Source organism: Panulirus ornatus, chromosome 41 (assembly GCF_036320965.1).
Source record: "Panulirus ornatus isolate Po-2019 chromosome 41, ASM3632096v1, whole genome shotgun sequence".
NCBI lineage: Eukaryota > Metazoa > Arthropoda > Malacostraca > Decapoda > Palinuridae > Panulirus > Panulirus ornatus.
Genome location: NC_092264.1, coordinates 16,251,445 through 16,270,104, shown reverse-complemented (window position 1 = coordinate 16,270,104; position 18,660 = coordinate 16,251,445). Strand labels below are relative to the sequence as shown.

At 39.3% G+C, this 18,660-nt stretch overlaps 2 protein-coding genes across 9 annotated transcripts in view; one reads left to right on the top strand and one right to left on the bottom strand.

Annotated features, from left to right (window-relative positions):
• LOC139761715 (uncharacterized) overlaps positions 1 to 12,367 on the top strand; it is a 119,965-nt gene extending 107,598 nt beyond the window's left edge. For all 4 annotated transcript variants that reach the window (XM_071686095.1, XM_071686094.1, XM_071686092.1 and 1 more), the window contains one exon: positions 1,195 to 12,367. In XM_071686095.1, the coding sequence (XP_071542196.1) occupies positions 1,195 to 1,530 (336 nt within the window). In that variant the 3' untranslated portion in view covers positions 1,531 to 12,367. The remainder of the gene's footprint in view (positions 1 to 1,194) is intronic.
• Positions 12,323 to 18,660, bottom strand: part of BBS5 (Bardet-Biedl syndrome 5 protein) — a 32,506-nt gene continuing 26,168 nt past the window's right edge. For all 5 annotated transcript variants that reach the window (XM_071686096.1, XM_071686100.1, XM_071686098.1 and 2 more), the window contains one exon: positions 12,323 to 14,518. In XM_071686096.1, the coding sequence (XP_071542197.1) occupies positions 14,303 to 14,518 (216 nt within the window). In that variant the 3' untranslated portion in view covers positions 12,323 to 14,302. The remainder of the gene's footprint in view (positions 14,519 to 18,660) is intronic.

Genomic DNA, 18,660 nt, shown 5'->3' with positions numbered 1-18,660 from the left:
GAATTTTTTTTTATTTTATTACACTCTGTTGCCGTCTCCCACGTTTGTGAGGTAGCGCAAGGAAACAGACGAAAGAATGGCCCTGGTCACCAAGAACTCACCATTCTCATTTCAACATTTCTCAGTCTCCTTCATCATTCCATTTTACAGGGGAGTCCACCAGAAAAATTAGCTGGCACATGTGAAGATATTAGATTTTTCTAGCTCTTAACTTTTTATGTGTTACCAAAGACCTCCATCATTCCAGGATTACATGGAGAAAAATTTAGTTGTAATTACATAATTTTTTCAACATGAACAGAGTCCTTGCTAATGGTTTTTGGGTGGCCCTTCCTTCTTACATAATTCATGATATACTGAAATCACTCTGAATAACTCATATTTCTGAAGTTATTCTTTTTTACATTACTCACCTGATGATACATAAAATAGGTGTTCCTTTTAATCACTAATGTCACCCAACAATCCTTATTTCTTGTAGAGTCGTGTGTAAGCATGACCTAGTCAGTTGTGCTTTTATTATGGTGATTTCAGGTGTACTGAGTATAGCAGAATGTTTTCCCAACCCTTTTTAAGTGATGAAAGATACCTCTCTAGGCTAATTGTGGTATGATAATTCAACTGATATCTAAAACAGTGGGAAAAATTAAAGATGTGATGATTGGAGCCATCCTCTCTAGGATTTTCAGATGATGATAACACTTTAAAGGTTAAATCCAACTTTTTCATCTTTCCTCTAGGCCTTAGCTCCATCTGTTTATCCTCCCAATGGTCCTTATACCAACTTCTCATCCTCTCACTGAAACAAACCATTTCGTCCTTCCACTGGCTTAAGCTGTTTCTGAGGCCTAACACTTCGTGTGCCCAAACCAATTTTTCATGTTGCCAGTTTTCCTCACAACTAACTCGACATCCTCCCATTAAATTTCAGACCACTTCTTCATCTTTGCATTGATCCTTTAAGCCAAGTTGCCTCAACACCTAATGTTGCATATCTGTATCTTGTTTTGTTGGAAGACCTTGTTTACTGATTGAATTAAGGATGCTCTAATATATTTTCTAATGGACCAGACATCTGTAAAATTTACGAAATTTAAATTTCCCTTCATTCCTCCTGACTTTTTTTCTCTTATATCCTCTCTTATTTTCCATTTAAGAAAAGTATATACTTATAGTTTTGCTTAAAATCCACAGGAATCAAGTTTTGATATGGACATGGATGATGGAAGTCCTCTCCCTGGCCCAGCATCGCCACACTCTTTCACTGATGGGCCCACACCACCTATTACCAGTTTGAAAGAAGGACAGGCAAGCAAGCAAAAACTGAAAAATGTGGACAAAGCGATTGTCAAAGGGAAGAAGAAGTTAGGCCGTCCTCAAAAGCTGGTCCTGGACAGTAGGTATCAGGGAATGAATATTACATCAGAGGCAGCCACTGTTATTCCAACAAGTATACTTCTCATGGCTGGAACCAGTTCACGTGGAAGGAAAATTGTTCGTAAGGAAGATACTAATTTTGTAACATCCTAACAGTGTCTTGAAAAGTAATTTCATCATCTGGTGAAATTATATCTGTATTTCACCGTGTCAATATAACTTCAAGTCATATGAATAGTGTGCTATACATTTGAATGTTAGGAAGTTCAGATGTATGTGATGAAATGTATATTTTTCACAATTGGTCAGTTAAATAATGGGAGAACCGTAAGAAAAAGGGAATATTTTATTGTTAAGGGGACAGCATTTGCAGACTTAACTTTTGAAAAAAAAAATTGTAACAAAAGAATTCTTTAAATCCACGAACACAGGCCTGACAGAAGTAATCATTGAATGATGATGCATCCAAGAGTTTTAAGATGGATTTAACCCGAGTAAATGCCCCTCCACAATGCACTACCACAGTGCCTGTGGAGCATCTTCGGGCACAGAGCATGTTTTCTTTTCACAGTACTGTAATGAGAGCTGTCACATAATGTGTATAAAATCTGTAGTGTATAAAAGCAAATTAGACATCTGTCAGTTCGCCTGAACACCAGTACTTATGTCTCAGGAAGAGACGTAACTAACTCGCTGTTCTCTAAAGCAGTGAGATTGTAGGTTATGCTTAAATAACTCATCACTCATTATGGTTGTTTGTTTACTTTTGTTCGTTACACATACTGTAATAAGCTACCAAAGAAGCACTTAAGGCCCAAAGAGAACATAAATGTGCCACTTTCTGTAAATATGTACATATGAATAGAAACTTACATAACCTGATGCCTCACTTCCTGTTGTTATGCTACCAGTTTCTTAGAAGCAACACCATTCATTCTTCCATCACTTACAGCAAGAAGGATTCCTAACAGATTTTCATATAAATTAATGTATATGTGCTGTAAAATAATTGCTAAAAAAACATATATGATACTGCTTTCTATACTCTTGAAGTTTTTCTTGTAAGGGCATATGAAAAACGAAAATCACTCATATCAGTTTTCTTTTACGTTTTTTCTCAACTTATTGCTGGTAATTAAATATCCAGGGAATCCTCACTTATTGGCACAATTTTTGTCTAAGGTAGATTTTTTACTTTTATTTTCTTATTCTTCACCTTGTCTCTCTAGAAAGTTCAGATATGTAATATATGTGCTTTTTCCCAGGAATAATAGCATATTTCAAATTATATGATTACCATTTTGTAGATAAACATCTAAATGTTGTATGCACCTCATTTACATTTTATTAGTGTTTCATTTACTTTATATCAGAAAATGCTTGGTTGGTTTACATGAAATTTGTGTTTAACCTTTTTGAATACACATTAGTCACCCAGATATTATTAAAATTGGTCAATTGATGATTACTACACCTTACATTCCTATTTAATAGACTAACTTATAAATGTATGGAATTCTATTATTTCAGGAACGTTTGATTTATGTATATAAAATAATCTAATGCCAAAGACCATTCCTTTTGGGGAACATTAACAGTTATCATGACATTGCAATTACAGAAGCTGATTTTCAACTTTGAGTTCGTATACTGTGCTCATGGATATGGCCTTTGCCAAGATGATCTTGAAAAAGTAACTCATGTTTTGAAGTTTGTAGGCAGAAGGGTATAAGATAGTATTTTGCCATGTAGAGGGTTGTTGTTCGAAATAAGGACATGTTTTTTCATGATTTACCTACTTTATGCAAATTGTTGTATTAAGTGTTGAATTCTTGTTATGCTTATGATTTTTCATATATATAGATCTTCTCTGAGATGTTATACAAGCTAGCTTTTATTTTACTACACAAGGAAAAGAAAATTAAGTGGCAGCTTTTGTCATATTTTTAAAGTGACCATAGTATTCAGGGAAGGTTTTTTATGCATCACCCTAATTTTAGCAAAGCAAATTTTATTTGACTGGTGAAGGTAAAGACTTTTACTTATTGGAATGGTTTTATTGTTTGGTTAACGTTCTCCTGTTTTTTGCAACATTCACATCCATTGTACAACAATGCTACAAATGGTAATTAGTGGGATAGTGCAAGCAGTGTAAGTATTTTTAAGTGCAGTTGTTTGATCTTCAGTCCTAGACTCTACATTGACTGTAGGATATAGAGAGGGTTGTGCATTTGGTACAGCTAAATTTCTATTGGAATCATAATGGCAAGGATTTGTATTTTGGAAGGTATTTGTAATTGATTTAGCACATAATTTGTGGCAAGTTTCACTTTTAATACTATTTGTACCATACTGTGGCTCCGATTTATGATGGTTAATGATTGGGAATGCAAGGCATAAATTATGGCAAGTAATGTATGCAGAAGGGGCATTAACGTATAACATGGTTTCCTGTATGTCTAATGATTCAGAATTTAGGATGGAGATTAGCAGCTTGATTTTTTTGAATTAAATTTCATGTTTCCTGTAAATGTGTATAAAAGTTGCAGCTGTTAAGTATATTCTTTAGATGTAAATATAGAAAGTTTGAGGGAGGAAGAAAGTACCATTATAAAATAATAGTCAATAGTTGATAAGAAATAGAATACTACCCATGTGTCTCCTAAGTGTCATAGAAGGTAACTATAAGGGGTAACTGTAGGGAAGCTGGAAATTCTCTCATCCTGTACTCTTTATTTTTCAAAGCAGGAATAGAAGTAGCAAAGCAAGGATCTTTCCTCAAAGGCTCGGTTCCTAATGCTGCATTGCTAAGCTGGGTAAGGCGTGCACATGGGAAAGTAAGATGAAAAAAGTTAATTAGCTTCTGAAAAGGAAAATGTAACAATAAGAGTTACTTTACAATGAGTGCTTGATAAGTATCATGGTTTCCCTGTGTTATGATTATGGAATGGAGGCACCTGTTGTGATACAGATGCTCATTGACTTACGATGGGGTTACGTTCTGATAAACCCATTGTAAGTTGAATATTGTAAGTCAAAAATAGATTTGAAATTTACATTTAATACTGTACATCTAACTTACTGAAAACATCATAGCTTAGCCTAGCCTACCTTAAACATTTTGAGAACACTTACATTCACCAACAGTTGGACAAAATCATCTAACACAAAGCCTATTATATAATAAAGTGTTGAATATCACACCATCATAAAGTTGAACCATCGTAAGTCGGGGAGCATCTGTATTCTATAGAAACTTTTTAAGTGAAGTAATTTTGATACATGGGTGTGGACATGCTAGCAAATGGAACCAAGGAAGCAGTTGTAAGTCACATGGTGGGTGAGGAGGCAAAGCACTGAAGAATGTGTGGAAAGAGAATGTTATCTGAGTGGCCAAAAATGGGTATGCTTGAAGGAATAGTACTCCCAGCAATATTGTAAGGATGTGAGACGTGAGCTATAGATAAGGCTGTGTGGAGGAGGATGGATGTATTAGAAATCTTTGAGGACAATATGTGGTGTAAGGTGGTTTGAATAAGTAATGAAAAGGTAAGAGAGATGTGGTTGTCAAGAGAGTGTGGTTGAGAGCTGAAGAGGGTGTGCTGAAATGGTTTGGACATACATAGAGAATCATTAAGGAAAGATTGACAAAGAGGATATATGTGCCACAAGCTGAGGGAATGGGGAGACCAAGTTGGAGATAGGAAGGTAGCATGAAAAAGATTTTGAGAATTTGGGGTTTGAACATGCCAGAGTGTGAAAGGCGTTCACTGGATAAAGTAAGTTGGATTGATGTAGTATTCTGGAGTTGATGTGCTGTCAGTGGACTGAACGAGGTCATATGAAGCATTTTTAACTAAATTTTACTCTTAAAAAGATATAAATACTGAGGATTTGGAAACTGAGTAAGTTTATAATTATTAATTTTTCCATATATGCATGCCTTTCTTGCCTTAGTGAGGGAGCATCAAGAACTGAACCTATTAGGAAAAATCTTCTCTTTGTTCCTTCAGTTCCCACTCCTTGAAAATGCAAGGAAGCAAGCATTTCCAGCCACCCAACTCCTACCCATCTTAGTGTCCAATGATACACAAGGTAATTGGGTAGTATTCTTTCTCCCTTATCCCCAAGAAGAATTATTATTATTGTTATTGTTATTATCATTATTATTATTATTATTATTATTATTATTATTATTTTTATATTATATTTTTTTATCATATCTTACTTGTTCACCATTTTTCATATTAGTGATGCAGCACCAGGAACAGACCAAGAAAGGCTGCTTACACTTACATCCATTCTCTACCCATCATATATGAATATTATACTTGATCACTGATTCCTGTGTCAGCGAGGTAGCACCAGGAAACAGACGAAGAATGGCCCATCCCCTCATATATATATTTATTTATTTATTTATTTTGCTTTGTCGCTGTCTCCCGCATTTGCGAGGTAGCGCAAGGAAACAGACGAAAAAAATGGCCCAACCCACCCCATACACAATGTACACACCCACACGCCCACACACGCAAATATACATACCTATACATCTCAATGTACACATATATATACACACACAGACACATACATATATACCCATGCACACAATTCACACTGTCTGCCCCTATTCATTCCCATCGCCACCTCGCCACACATGGAATACCATCCCCCTTCCCCCTCCTGTGTGCGAGGTAGCACTAGGAAAGGACAACAAAGGCCCCATTCGTTCACACTCAGTCTCCAGCTGTCACGCAATAATGCCCAAAACCACAGCTCCCTTTCCACATCCAGGCCTCACACAACTTTCCATGGTTTACCCCAGACGCTTCACATGCCCTGATTCAATACATTGACAGCACGTCAACCCCGGTATACCACATCGATCCAATTCACTCTATTCCTTGCCCACCTTTCACCCTCCTGCATGTTCAGGCCCCGATCACACAAAATCTTTTTCACTCCATCTTTCCACCTCCAATTTGGTCTCCCACTTCTCCTCGTTCCCTCCACCTCCGACACATATATCCTCTTGGTCAATCTTTCCTCACTCATTCTCTCCATGTGCCCAAACCATTTCAAAACACCCTCTTCTGCTCTCTCAACCACGCTCTTTTTATTTCCACACATCTCTCTTAACCTTACGTTACTTATTCGATCAACCCACCTCACACCACACATTGTCCTCAACACCTCATTTCCAGCACATCCATCCTCCTGCGCACAACTGTACCCATAGCCCACGGCTCGCAACCATACAACATTGTTGGAACCACTATTCCTTCAAACATATATTCCTTGTTTGAAGGAATATATATATATATATATTATTTTTTTCCCGCTGTCTCCCGCGTTTGCAAGGTAGTGCACGGAAACAGACGAAAGAAATGGCCCAACCCACCCCCATACACATGTATATACATACACATCCACACACGCAAATATACATACCTACACAGCTTTCCATGGTTTATCCCAGACGCTTCACATGCCCTGATTCAATCCACTGACAGCACGTCAACCCCAGTATACCACATCGATCCAATTCACTCTATTCCTTGCCCTCCTTTCACCCTCCTGCATGTTCAGGCCCCGATCACACAAAATCTTTTTCACTCCATCTTTCCACCTCCAATTTGGTCTCCCACTTCTCCTCGTTCCCTCCACCTCCGACACATATATCCTCTTGGTCAATCTTTCCTCAGTGATTCTCTCCATGTGCCCAAACCATTTCAAAACACCCTCTTCTGCTCTCTCAACCACGCTCTTTTTATTTCCACACATCTCTCTTACCCTTACGTTACTTACTCAATCAAACCACCTCACACCACACATTGTCCTCAAACATCTCATTTCCAGCACATCCATCCTCCTGCGCACAGCTCTATCCATAGCCCACGCCTCGCAACCATACAATATTGTTGGAACCACTATTCCTTCAAACATACCCATTTTTGCTTTCCGAGATAATGTTCTCGACTTCCACACATTCTTCAAGGCTCCCAGGATTTTCGCCCCCTCCCCCACCCTATGATCCACTTCCGCTTCCATGTTTCCATCCGCTGCCAGATCCACTCCCAGATATCTAAAACACTCCACTTCCTCCAGTTTTTCTCCATTCAAACTCACCTCCCAATTGACTTGATCTCAACCCTACTGTACCTAATAACCTTGCTCTTATTCACATTTACTCTTAACTTTCTTCTTTCACACACTTTACCAAACTCAGTCACCAGCTTCTGCAGTTTCTCACATGAATCAGCCACCAGTGCTGTATCATCAGCGAACAACAACTGACTCACTTCCCAAGCTCTCTCATCCCCAACAGACTTCATACTTGCCCCTCTTTCCAAAACTCTTGCATTCACCTCCCTAACAACCCCATCCATAAACAAATTAAACAACCATGGAGACATCACACACCCCTGCCGCAAACCTACATTCACTGAGAACCAATCACTTTCCTCTCTTCCTACACGTACACATGCCTTACATCCTCGATAAAAACTTTTCACTGCTTCTAACAACTTGCCTCCCACTCCATATATTCTTAATACCTTCCACAGAGCATCTCTATCATACTTTGTCGCTGTCTCCCGTGTTAGCGAGGTAGCGCGAGGAAACAGACGAAAGAATGGCCCAACCCACCCTCATACATAGACATACACATCCACATCCACACATGCACATATACGTACCTATACATTTCAACGTATACATATATATACATACACCGACATATATATACACATGTACATAATTCATACATGATGCCCTTATTCATTCCCGTCACCACCTTGCCACATGAAATGATACCCCCCTTCCCCCGCACACGCGCGAGGTAGCGCTAGGAAAAGACAACAAAGGTCACATTCTTTCACACTCAGTCTCTAGCTGTCATGTATAATGCACCGAAACCACCGCTCCCTTTCCACATCCAGGCCACACAAAACTTTCCATGGTTTACCCCAGACGTTTCATATGCCTTGGTCTAATCCTTTGAATGCACGTCGACCCCGGTATACCACATCATTCCAATTCACTCTATTCCTTGCATGCCTTTCTCCCTCCTGCATGTTCAGGCCCCGATCGCTCAAAATCTTTTTCACTCCATCCTTACACCTCCAATTTGGTCTCCCACTTCTCCTCATTCCCTCTACCTCTGACACATATATCCTCTTTGTCAATCTTGCCTCACTCATTCCCTCCATGTGACCAAACCATTTCAAAACACCCTCTTCTGCTCTCTCAACCACACTCTTTTTATTACCACACATATTGTCCTCAAACATCTCATTTCCAACACATCCACCCTTCTCCGAACAACCCATGCCTCGCAACCATATAACATTGTTGGAACCACTATTCCTTCAAACATACCCATTTTTGCTTTCCGAGATAATGTTCTTGCCTTCCACACGTTCTTCACCACTCCCAGAACTTTTGCCCCCTCCCCCACCCTGTGACTCACTTCCGCTTCCATGGTTCCTTCTGCTGCCAAATCCACTCCCAGATATCTAAAACACTTCACTTCCTCCACTTTTTCTCCATTCAAATTTACCTCCCAATTGACTTGTCCCTCAACCCTACTGTACCTAATAACCTTGCTCTTATTCACATTTACTCTCAGCTTTCTTCTTTCACACACTTAACCAAACTCAGTCACCAGCTTCTGCAGGAAGGTGTAACAAATATACGGTGTTGGAGAAAAACTACAAGAAGCAGTGAGCTTTTGTGAAGAGAATAAGGCATGTGTGAGATTTGAGAGAGAGTTATTTCAGGTGAATGTATGTCTACAGCAAGGGGGTATGATGTAACCATGGCTGTTTAATTGCTTATGGATGGAGTGATGAGGCTATTAAATGTGATGGTTTTGCAAAAATGGGCAGATCTGCAGTCTGTTGTCGGGGGAGAGAGAGGTCCTGGGACATGAGCTGTCATTGTGCTGTTTGCTGGTAACAGAGAGCTGTGATGGCAGACTTAAGTGCAAAATTATAGAAGCAGATGTCTGCTTAGGAGAAACTTACACTTAATGTGAATAAAGTTAAGGGTAGTAGGTTTAGCAAGAGAGAGTTTAGTTGGTTGGAGTGTGAGTTTGAATGGAGAGAACCTAATGGAAGTAGTGTGTTTTAGAAAGCTGGGAATGAACATGGAAGCTAAAGTAAATCACAGGGTGGGTGAGTGGACCATGGTCCTGGGTGCATTGAGGTGAGTGTGAAAAGAGAAATGACTGTCCGTTGAGGGCAGAGATGGATATGCTTGATAGTATTTTGGTTCTGATGGTGTGTTTTATGAATGTGAGACGAGCCATAGATAAAAAGAAGTATGAAAGAAGATGGATATGTTGGAAATGAAATACTTCAGGACTGTGTGTGTGATGAATGTTGATAGTTTAACAACTAGAGTAAGAAATAGATATGATAGCAAAATAAAAGTCTGTATGAGGGTCAAAAGGGGTGTGCTGAAATGTTTTGGGCATTTGGAGTGTGTGTGTGTGTGAGGAAACGCTAACTAAGAGGTTATGCATGTCACAGGTGGAAGGGATAAGGGGTAGAGAAAATCGGATTTGGAAGGAAGGGATAGATGCTCTGAACATGCAGGAGGATTTGAAGTGTTCACAGGATAGAACAAATTGGGGTGATTTGGTATGTAGGGCTGATACAGGGCTTATGAAGCAGTTAATGAAAACCATGGAAAGGTCTGGGTCTTGGCTTTGGATAGGGGGCCATGGTTTGTGTGCAATATACTTTGCAGCTAGAGAGTGGATCTGAGCATATGAGGCTGTTTTTCATCTCTTCCAGGTGCTACCTCACTCATGCTGGAAAAGCAAACAAGTTTGATTATGTGGCCAAGATGATCTACTATGAGTCGGATATGGAAGAAGAGACTGAAAAAGAGATGTAAGGATGAATTGAAAGAGGCTTAGGGGTTTCATTGCCTGAAACTTCAAGGGGATAAGAGTTATGCATGGAATAGAATGTGCTGAAGGGATGTGGTGCACATGAGGCATTTTGCCACCAGTGGTCTGAACAGGGCACGTGAAGCTGTCAGGGCAAATTATGGAATGGTCTGTGAGGCTTAGCTGTCCTAGAAAGTACTCCACTGTATTGTACTGAAACTAATGCCTACCATTCTTGGTTAATTCCCACAGATTACTCCGTTGTTTATCTTGACCATTTTACATGCCCTATTTAAAATCACTGAGAGTTCATCACGTCCATACACCACACTGATCCAGTTTATTCTATCTACTGCATGCCTTGGCCATGTAAAGACTCAGGTCCCAGTACCCCAAAGCCTACAAAACATCCATCCTATTTCCTAATTGATCTACCCATAACCATTGCTCCCATTATTGAAACAGATCTTAGTCAGTTTTTGCCCATCTATGTATGCTTGAAACACTTCAGCTCTTCCTGGTCAGCCCTTTAGTCAGATTGCACTTACTACCACACCTTTCTTACATTATCATTCCTTACACAATCAACCCTCTTTCACACCACATCTTATCCTGAGCATTTTATTTCTAACATGTCCTCCTCCTTCCTTCCCTTTTACAATCAAGACCCAAACTCACTTCCTTACAATACTGTCAGGACTACTGTACTGCCAAATACATCCAGCTTTTCCTTAATAGACTGTGACCTCTGCTTTCCCACATTTTTAATTCAACCAAGAATTCACCCCTTCTTCCACTGTGTAACTCACTTCAGACCCCATAGTTCCATTATCTTCCACATTCACTCCCATGCACCTACAGCACTCCCCTCATTTCATTTACGCTGATCACATGCCACTCTTCACACTCTCATGTGTATAGTCTGCATACAGGCCTCTTTTCCATGTTGAATCACTTTCACCTTCGTCATTTTTTTCCAAAAATTGGTACAATCTTTGACACTTGCCTCCACCGAGAGGTGATCAAACACCCCACCTGCCACCCCTTTCAGCATGTTCACATCCCACAACCTCTCCTTTGCATGTCAGTTATCTTATATTCCAGTAATGTCTTTGAATATGAAATATCTTATATTCACATACTGTATTTTGATACATTTATTCACAATTTAGTAAACATCTTTAAAGAGTAAGATCAATCATGTCTTCATTCTAGCCACCACCCATCTCTTTAACATTACAAACACCGATTCAGTATATCACAAGACAGCTCATGCCCAGAATGCGACTTCCTCCTTAAGACATGATATGACACTCAGTTGTCCTGCACTCACCTCACACGGACATACATCACCAACACCACCCTCCTTGCCTTTGGTCCTGCCTGACAGATGAGACCAGCTTCCTGAATGCTGCAGGAGTCCAATAAATAGGGATCCTGGTTAGGAAAGTAAGGAAATCTATGAATGTTGCCAGTGCTTTGAATAGCATTTAACAAAGGTCATATCTAATTAATTACCCTGATTAGTATATATTCAGCAGTGGATATTAAATTGATATGGAACCACAGATGACATCAGTTATACAATCTACCATGTGTAAAACTATTTATGATAATCAGTATATGGCTATTAGTCCAGGAAAGTATTGAATGCAAATGTAATGACATTTTTGACAAATTTGAAACCTCTTTACTGTCTTATGAAGTTTTTTACTTCTTTGCTATTGTTAGTACAAGTACACATTCCTTCATGATATGATGTAGGTATTATGGTATTAGTTGCATTACTTAGTGAGAAATACTGTAAATTTGTACATATAATCTGTAAATATGTAAATAAAAGTATTTATATAGAAGGTTAAGATTACATGGGCCAGCTTTCTTATTATTTAGTCCTGTAGAATGCTGACATTTAGTTTATATCTGGTAAATTACTATGCATAAAAGCTTTGTATCTAGTTACACAGATAATAATTTGAGCATTTGCATTTTTTTTATTATCAACAGATGTTAATAAATGAGTGGATTGTTATTAGTTACATGTAATAGATGTGTATTTTTTATTTTGTAATACATGAAGAATTTTACATACCTGCAACTTTTACTTTCCTAACATCATAAAAATGTTAAAGGGTGTAAGTATTTGAACAATCTGCATGTACTACAAAAGGCTTGAATGTTAACTAAACCATCATACAAAGTCCACATATCCAGGGTTCTGAGTACTTTTATGGATGATGATGATGTGCAGTGGAGGGTGGTATTACTGTACTGGGTGCACTTGGAGCATCTGATGGAGTAGTGCATTTTGGTTATGGCCATTTGGCACCTTGTGGAGGGGTACACTGGAGGTGGTGTTTGGGTTAATGTCACTGGCTTTCATTAGGTTGGAGATGATAACCAGGCCATTACCTCCCATATGGGAAAAACTGAGCGACTGTAAGATGTTTGGGTACAACCCATGGTCCAGTTTTGTGGCTAGAACTGCCCAAGGAGCAGGAATAGTTGAATGATGAGAGGTTGACAAAGTAGTGTGGAAAAAGAGAAAGGGGAGACCAAATTAGAGATGAAAGGATGGAGTAAATAAAGTTTTGAGTAACTGGAGCCTGAACATTCATAAGAGTGATAGGCATGCACTAGAAAGTTAATTGGAATGATGAGATATACAAGGGGCAACATACTGTAAGTGAACAGAACCAAGGCATGTGAATCAACCAGAGGAAACCATGGAAAGGCCTATGGGGCCCAGTTGTGGAGAGGGAACTGTGATTTTAGTAAACTGCATATAACAGCTAGAGCAATGATTTGCAAATGAGGCTTTTTCTCTGTACCTGGAACTACAATCACATGGGAAACAGCAAACAAATATGCACTGCACACCCCATTCAGCATTCTCAACCACAATTCAATGGTACTGGGACTACTATACCTTCAAACATGCCCATTTTGTCCTCCTGCATTCCTCAGTTCTCCCAGAACCTTCATCCCCTTGCTACCCTATGACAGTTCAACTACCAGGGTTCCATTCACTGACATGTCCACTCCCAAGTATCTAAAAAACTTCACTTCTCCCAAATTTTCTCCATTCACATACGCACCCCAACTAACTTGTCTCTCCACCCTGCATAACCTAATAACCTTGCCTTCATTCACATTTACTTATACCTTCTTCCTTTCACACACCCTTCCAAACTCTGACACCAACTTCTGTAGTTTCTGACTCAAATCTACCACTAGTGAACAGTGAACAACTGTCTCACTTCCAAGATCCCCTTCATCCAGTAAAGACTGCATACTCACCCCTCTCTTCAAGACCCTTCCATTTACCAACCTCACCACCCAAGCTATAAACAAATTAAAGAGCCATGGTGACATCACCCACCTCTGCCAAAGACCAACTTTTTCCTGAAACTACTCGCTTCTCTCTTCCTACTTGTACACACACTTTAGAAATTTGATAAAAACTTCTCTGCTTCTAGTAGCTTTCCTCCCACAACATGTATTTATAAGAGCTTCCATGAGGCATCTCTATCAACTCTATTATCTGTTTTCTCCAGATATGTAAGTGCCAAGTACAAATTCAAGTTTCTCCAAGTACTTTTCATACAAAATTTTTGAAAAAACAAAACCCTGATCAATACATCCTCTACCATTCCCAAAACCACACTGTTCCCATCCAATCTGATGCTCTGAACATACTTGGCTTCACCCTCTCAATCACCACTCTCCATACAACTTACTAGGTCCACTCAACAAACTTATACTTCTGTAACTTGAATGTTCACCTTTGTCTACCTTGCCAATGCTCAGGCACCTCACCATCTATACAAAAACTGAAAATCCTAACTAGCCCATCAACGACACAGTCACCCCTTTTCTTAAATAAATTCAACTGCAGTACCATACACTCCAGCTGCCTTCTTATATTTCTTAAGTCACAGGCTCTCACTATCTCATTTCACTTCACCACTTGCCACTTGCCACCACATTACTGCAAGTATGTCTGCAATCACAGGATGGAAAGGTTTAGCTGGGTATAACTTCCCACAAAGTCTGCAGAGTGTAGCCTTCTTTCAGCTTTTCAATAGCCAAACCTAATTCACTGGAAAATACTGGCTCTCTGTCATGATGAAGACCATCTGCTAAGTAGGCTGCCAACACATCTGCAGTGTCATGTACACTTTCATCAATTTCGGCTTCATCCATATCTGGTAAATCCAGCTGATTGCCATCAGTAGGGGGCTGTTCAATTGAAAAAGATAAATCTATATTATAAATTTGAAATATACACTGTTTTCAAATGAAAAAATTCAGAAGCACACACTCTGTACAATTAGATTAATGAATGAGCAAGACAAGGAATAAATATTGATACATTAGATTTCTAATCATCTGGAATCTGCTCATCTAGATCCCCAATTGGAAATGAGAAAAACTTGTCAAATACACAGAATTTTTAGTTTTCTTTACTGTTCCAAAAAATACTGTGCAGTACAGTATCTTAAAGAAAACAATTGTTCAATTTTCACCTATTATTATAGAACTCCCTTTTCAATCTATACACTCAAAGTCCTCAACTCCATGTATCTGCCATTACTGAATTTCTTCTCTAAGTCCTCTCTCCCTTCTGATGCCCCTTTGTATCCTCTTTAACTATACACTCAGACTTAAGCAATATATCACTTTCCAATTGGTGTATTGTACTTAAGTTTAATTTCTATGGTACTCTATGTTAAAAAAGTTCAGCAGAGATGGTGTATCAGTTCCCCATTTTCTTGTATGCTGCTAGATGCACTGATACAGGAAATTCTGAATATATTTTAGAAACTTGTCTTCATGAGGGTCAAATTTCCAAGTCTATTTCTGTGTAAGTGGAATTCCCATTAACCTCCACTGCAAAGTATCTCACTTTTTCCTTTAACTGTTGAGAGTCCCAGCAGCTTCTTGGGTGATGTAAGTTATCAACCTAAGTTAAAACTTCTTTCCTACTTTAATTCTAACCAATATGTAGTGTTTGAACAAGCCATCCACTGCTACTCCCTGAAATTCAATGGTATCCCTATATCTTCTCTGCTGCTCCTTCCTATTGTGTAGCTATCTGGGCAGAATATACCAGATTAAATCACTTCTGAGAGTTTCATCTCCACCACTCCCACAATGTCAGGGCTGCTTCCACTGACCTGATATTTGAACTATAGCTCCTTACCATTTCATACCTGTTCATCTGCATTTGTTTATGTGATGTTTAACCTAAAGTAAGTACTAATTAAACTTGTCCTACTGAGCTAGAAGTGCAAGTGTTTTTCCACATAGATGCCCTTCGTTTTTTACTTTTTGTCAGGTTTCTTAAGCAACCTCTCATTCTTCTCTGGGTACATCAATGCTGACAGGCACTCCTTTGAACTTATCATTTGTTATCCTATCAAAAGTAACCCTCAGTCACTATCCTTTAAAGTCTGTCTAATTTTACTTTAATTCTAAGTAAGTAGGTAGTAATCAGCAGGCAACAAAAGACCAGGGAGGTATATTTCCACTACTACCCGCCTGGGCATCAGGAGGGTTAGTGACAGCTGCATAGTGAGCCAGCACTTGATTGTTACATTGCACTCCTCTAACCCAGGTAGCTCTCTTTTCTTTCTGCTACATCCATAAGTGGATTACTGGCATTCAATTCTCATACATGCAATCTCTCTCTCATACTTAACACATGACAACACCTTAACTGACACAGTTCATTCTTTAGAACTCTACATTTTCCTGTGGTAAGCACTATGCACTAGCCTTGCCATTTGGCAAAATGATAGGAGCAGTAGACAGAAGTAGTAGGTAGAAACATTTAGGCAAGCGCATTAGATAGAAACATAAGGCAGAAGTAGTAGGTAAGGACATTAGGCAGGAGCATTAGGAACAAAGGTAGAAGCCTCTGCAAACACTACAGTAGAGTTGTCCTCTCCCAGTGGCCCGTTAAGGGTGAGGCACTGAAGGCTAAGAAGCAGAAATGGAGTTTCACTAGTTACGGAAACAGTATTGCTGTGGTCACTCCCTTGAGAGAGTTCCAGATGGGAACAGAAGTAAGAGATATAGACAGATAGTGTATTTAGCAAGTCCACAAATCAAGTAGCTTTTCAACATACTTCCCTTCCTCAGCTTCCCTTTTATCTTTGTTCAGATGTTCATCTTCCAACCCAAAGATCATCACTGACTGAAGTCTGTCAACTTCATTCTCTCTCTCTCTCTCTCTCTTAGCAGAGGAAAGGCCCATCTGCTGGTTACCACAATGTCCACCTTATCTTTTACAGTGTCTCATCTAATATCTGCATTTTCACCGCTATGTGTTTATCATGAATGATCTATGCTCTTTTAAGATTTCTGTCCAATGCTTCATACACTTCCCTGACTGTTCTCTCTTAACTGAGTACTGTACAGTGTCTCCTTTATGGCTTCATTTGGTATTTCATTCTGCTTATTTGATTCAAAACACTCAGAATTTTGCCTCGCTTTCATCACTTTAACTTTGTGGTTCTCTAACTTAGGCTGAGGCTAGAATCATCACCTAGAGACAGTCTTTCATTCCCTTCACCATTCACTGCTTTTCAAATATCATGAAGACTGCTTTTCTGATACATCATCTGTATTTATGCATACCAGTGTTTAAAGCATCCTCATATTTCTTTATTTTTCATTCATGCTCCACTAGTTTTTCAGTTTATCCATTTCTACTAATTTTTTGTGGCACTTTTCATGATCCCTAGCAATTTTTTCAAATTTCTTAACCGTACCCCTAAGTTGGTGTACTCTATGCAAAAATTGCTTAGTAAAGCCATGACAAGGGAAATTCCAAATATTCTCCATCTCCCCACTGGCATCCATATTCTCATATAAGATGTACAAGAGAAAGTAGGAGGTCAAGAAAAGGGTGCAGGGACTGATAAAAAGGACAAGGAGAGTTGAAGTGTGCAAGTATCAGTAAATTCAGGGAAAATAAGATGTTTTGGAAGGAGGTTAACTGTATGAGAAAAACAAGAGAACAACAGGACCATCAGTGAATCAGGGCAAATGGAGAAGTGGTAACATGTAGTGATGAGGTGAGGGGGAGATGATGCGAGTACTCTGAAGGTTTGCTAAATGTGCTTGATGACAGCATAGCAGATGTAGGTGTTTGGGTCAGTGAGGTATACAAAGTGAGAGACAGTTATGGATGACGGTTTGGTGAAGAGAGATGTGGTGAAAGCCTTGTGCAGGATAAAATGTGGCAATGCAGCTACAGGAGAAGGTATCACAGTTGAAGTTCTCAAGAAAGGGGATGACTATGTTATTGACTGGTATATCAGGACTTTCAATATATGTAAGGATCATTGTGAAGTGCCCAAGGATCGACAGAATGCATTCATATTGCCAATATATAAAGGCAAAAGGACAAGGTGAGTGTTCAAACTACAGGGGTATAACTCTCTTGAATGCATCTGGTAAGTTGTATAGGATACTGGTGACTAAGAAGGTGAAGGCATGTACAGAGCAATGGACTGAGGAGGAAAAATGTGGTTTCCAGAGTGTTTGAGGATGTGTGGATCAGAAGTTTGCTTTAAAAAATGTGTGTGAGAAATACACAGAGAAATAGGAGGATTTGTAAGTGGCATTTATGGATCTGGAGAAAGCATATGATACAGATGAAATAGAGATAACTTGGGGTAGTCTTCCAAGCATATAGTGAGGGAGGGAAGCTACTAGAAATAGTGCAAAGTTTTTATCCTTTAAGGGTGTAAGGCATGTGTATGAGCAGGAAGAATGAGAAAAGGCCACTTTAGCTATCTAATTTGCTTATGGATGGTGTGATGAGGGAGATAAATGCAAAGGTCTTGGAAAGAGGGGTGACTATGCAGTTAGTAGGGATGAGGGGACCTGGGAAGAGAGTCAGATGTTTTTTGCAAATGACACAACTCTGGTAGCAGATTCAAATGAGAAGCAGCAGAAGCTGATGACTGAGTTAAGGAGACTTTGCAAAAGGAGGAAGTTGAGTAAATGCAAATAAAAGCAAGGTTATTACATTTTGCAATACAAAGGGACAGGATAGTTGGGGTGTGAGTTTGAGTGGAGAGAATCTGGAGGAAGTGAAGTGTTGTAGATGGCTGGGAGTGGACATGGCAGCTAATGAAACCATGGAAGCAAAAGTGAGGGGGCAAAGGCTCCTGGAGCACTGAAGAATGTATGGAAAAAAGTCATTATATAGGAAGGCAAAAATGGACATATCTGAGAGTACAGGAGTCCTAATAATGCCGTAAGGATGCACGGCATGGACTATAGATGACAACATGTAGAGGAAGGTGGATGTGTTGTCTTAGGACAATGTGCCGTGTAAGGTGGTTTGCTCGAATGTGCAACAGAAA